The 2,707-nt window shown below is 37.9% G+C and overlaps 1 protein-coding gene across 1 annotated transcript; it reads right to left on the reverse strand.

The window, feature by feature from the left end:
• Positions 1 to 406: 406 nt before the first annotated feature.
• On the reverse strand, positions 407 to 2,320 carry LOC118644649. Its single transcript, XM_036283639.1, has 3 exons — positions 2,146 to 2,320; positions 988 to 1,131; positions 407 to 501 (listed from the first exon to the last, which is right to left on the reverse strand). Exons 1-3 carry the CDS (start codon positions 2,318 to 2,320, stop codon positions 407 to 409), a joined length of 414 nt encoding a protein of 137 aa, XP_036139532.1.
• Positions 2,321 to 2,707: the final 387 nt, after the last annotated feature.

The raw sequence follows: 2,707 nt of genomic DNA on the forward strand, positions 1-2,707 counted from the left end.
CCTAATGGACGTCCATCTGACTTCCACCATGGACATAGACGTCCCATGGATCTATGGAGGTTTAATGGACGTCTATTGAACATTCACTAAATGCCAATTTCTGTGTGGGTAACAATTGAAAATTGAGCATGACCTCTAACTATATAAATTTGAATACAAATATTATATAAACAAGTTGTTTAAACAAATTACTGCAAAATTAATTTTTTTTAATCTGACAGCAACAATAGATTCTACGGGAAAAATTATAAAATATTAAAAAGGATGCTTGCGCGTGTTTGTATGTGTGTGTGTGTGTGTTTGCCTGTGCCTGTGGATTATTCAACCACACGATTTTAGTTAAATCTCGCACTGAGAGAAATATTTTCGTTAAATTAACAAGACAGAAGCTACTGTAACAAATGATTTACTCTGGGAGCAATCTGCTATGGGACAGCAAATAACTCTGTTGTGAGAATAAATGATGTGTTACGTTTGATTGGCTGTTGTAGCCATTGAACTCTATTGTTAGTAAAAACAATCCACAATAACAAGTAAATATTTGTTTCCCGAAGAGAAAGTAGGAAGTGGACCCAAAATGTTCATCTGTACTCTTTCAAATAAAGTGCCAACGTTGTAAATTTGTAGAGGGGACTTCCCCTTCTCGGAAGGACCTTTTCTAGAAACACACGTCACAAGATTTACACCAATCCTCAACGTCCTGCTTACAGGTCGCCCAGAAGAAACGTTTCCGAATTCTCTCAAGCGTCTTATTAACACCGAAGTGCTCGCTCGAAGAAAAATCATGGGCTAGCGTCAAAATTTCTTTTATACGATTACGGTAAACAATAAGCTGAAGAGTAGTTGACTTTAGATTAAGGGCGAACCATTTCTTGTATAGAATTTCGTTCCGGAGACAGAGAGCATCCCAATAAGGCCGATAAACCCGAGAAGAAACATTTCGTGAAGAAAATTCTGCACGCGGAGGAAGCACTCCCGCCTCCTTACCACGAATGAAAATCGCTATGCTAGAATACTTCCTCTGATCCTTGAGCCATTCCGCTAAGTCATACTCGGGAATGATAATCCGCGCTATCGTGTCCACCGGCTCCTGGGAACTTTTTTCTTCCACTTTGGCACAGTATCTGCACCCTGAAGATTCACAAATCCGATGAGACATTCCATCTACGTTTACGTGAGACTGGCCCATTCGATAGATAACCTCGAACTCGAAGCGCTGAAGTCTTTCCAACCAACGAGCAAGTTGTCCTTTCAACTCTTTGAAAGAGATTAGCCACCTTAAAGAAACATGATCAGTACGTATAAAGAATTTTTGACCTAATAAATAATGAGAAAAGGATTTAATTGACTCAACAACGGCCAAAAGTTCGCGATGAGTTACACAGTAATTCCTTTCAGCTTTATTCAGAACGCGACTATAATACGCGATAACTCTTTCTACTCCCGCTTATCTTTGCGAAAGAACTGCACCAATACCTTTATTCGAGGCATCAGTATTTAAGATAAATTCTCCTTCCCCGCTAGGGAAAGAAAAAATAGGAGAAGAGGACAAAATGTTCTTTAGTTTGTCAAATGTGTCTTGACATTCTTTTTCCCAAGAAAATTTGACTTTGTCTTCAGTAAGTACAAAAAGGGGCTTCGCAATAGAAGAAAAACCTTTTACAAATTTACGGTAATACGAGCAAAATCCCCAAAAACTACGCAACTGCTTTTTAGTATGCGGAACTGGCCAATCTTTTAAAGCAGAAATTTTATCAGGATCGGTAGTAATGCCATCCGCAGAAATGACATGACCTAAGTATTTAACGTTTTTAGAAAAGAAGACACATTTTTCAAGATTAATCTTTAAATTGACTTTACGAATTCGTTGAAAAATTATTTTAAGATTTTTTAACATTTCTTCAAAACTTTTCCCGAAAACAATTACGTCATCCAAATATACAAGACAAATTTTTGACAAATTCTTTCAAAACCTTCTCCATGAGCCGCTCAAAAGTCGTGGGAGCGTTGCACAAACCAAAGGGCATAACAGTAAACTGCCAAAGCTCGTTCCCGATGGAGAACGCAGTCTTTTCACGATCCTCGGGACGAACTTTATTTTCCAATAACCGCTTTTCAAATCCAAAGTAGAAAACCAAACATTACCTGAGAGCTGGTCGAATATGTCGTCAATTCTGGGAAGGGGAAAGGAGTCTTTGATAGTAATAGCATTTAATTTCCTGTAGACACAGAATCTTATCGACCTGTCTTTCTTTTTGGTCAAAACAGCAGGAGAAACCCAGGGACTTTGAGACTCCTCGATGACACCAAGATTCTTCATATCCTCAATGATTTCTTTCACCTCCCCACGTAAGTGTAAAGGAATCCGACGAGGTACCTGCTTTATTGGAGAAAATCTTGGATATTAATAATAGCATGTTGAACTAAATCAGTTTCCAGCAACGATCTCTTTAGAAAACACATCACAAAATTCCTCAAGAAAATCAAAAAAATTCTCTCTTTGGATTTTATCAAGATTAGACAAATTTTTAAGAGTGAGCTCCTCTACGACGGAAAGAGTTCCTCCCGAAAATGCCTCTAAACAAGCAATTTCTTTTTCTGCTGGAAAGAAATCAGAAAAAGCGGCATCAAAAACATTTCCTAAATTAATTCTTTTAGGAAAATTGGCACCAAGTAAACAATCGTCCCGAATGCTAGTTACAATAAA

The sequence above is a fragment of the Monomorium pharaonis genome, chromosome 3 (genome assembly GCF_013373865.1).
Source record: "Monomorium pharaonis isolate MP-MQ-018 chromosome 3, ASM1337386v2, whole genome shotgun sequence".
Lineage (NCBI taxonomy): Eukaryota > Metazoa > Arthropoda > Insecta > Hymenoptera > Formicidae > Monomorium > Monomorium pharaonis.

Coding starts and splice junctions, on each gene's coding strand:
- LOC118644649 (XM_036283639.1), bottom strand. CDS start 2,320: ATGAAGAATCTTGGTGTCATCGAGGAGTCTCAAAGTCCCTGGGTTTCT. Junction 1,132..2,145: donor CATATTCGACCAGCTCTCAG/GTAATGTTTGGT, acceptor GTGAATCTTCAG/GGTGCAGATACTGTGCCAAA. Junction 502..987: donor CATAGCGATTTTCATTCGTG/GTAAGGAGGCGG, acceptor TACTAACAATAG/AGTTCAATGGCTACAACAGC.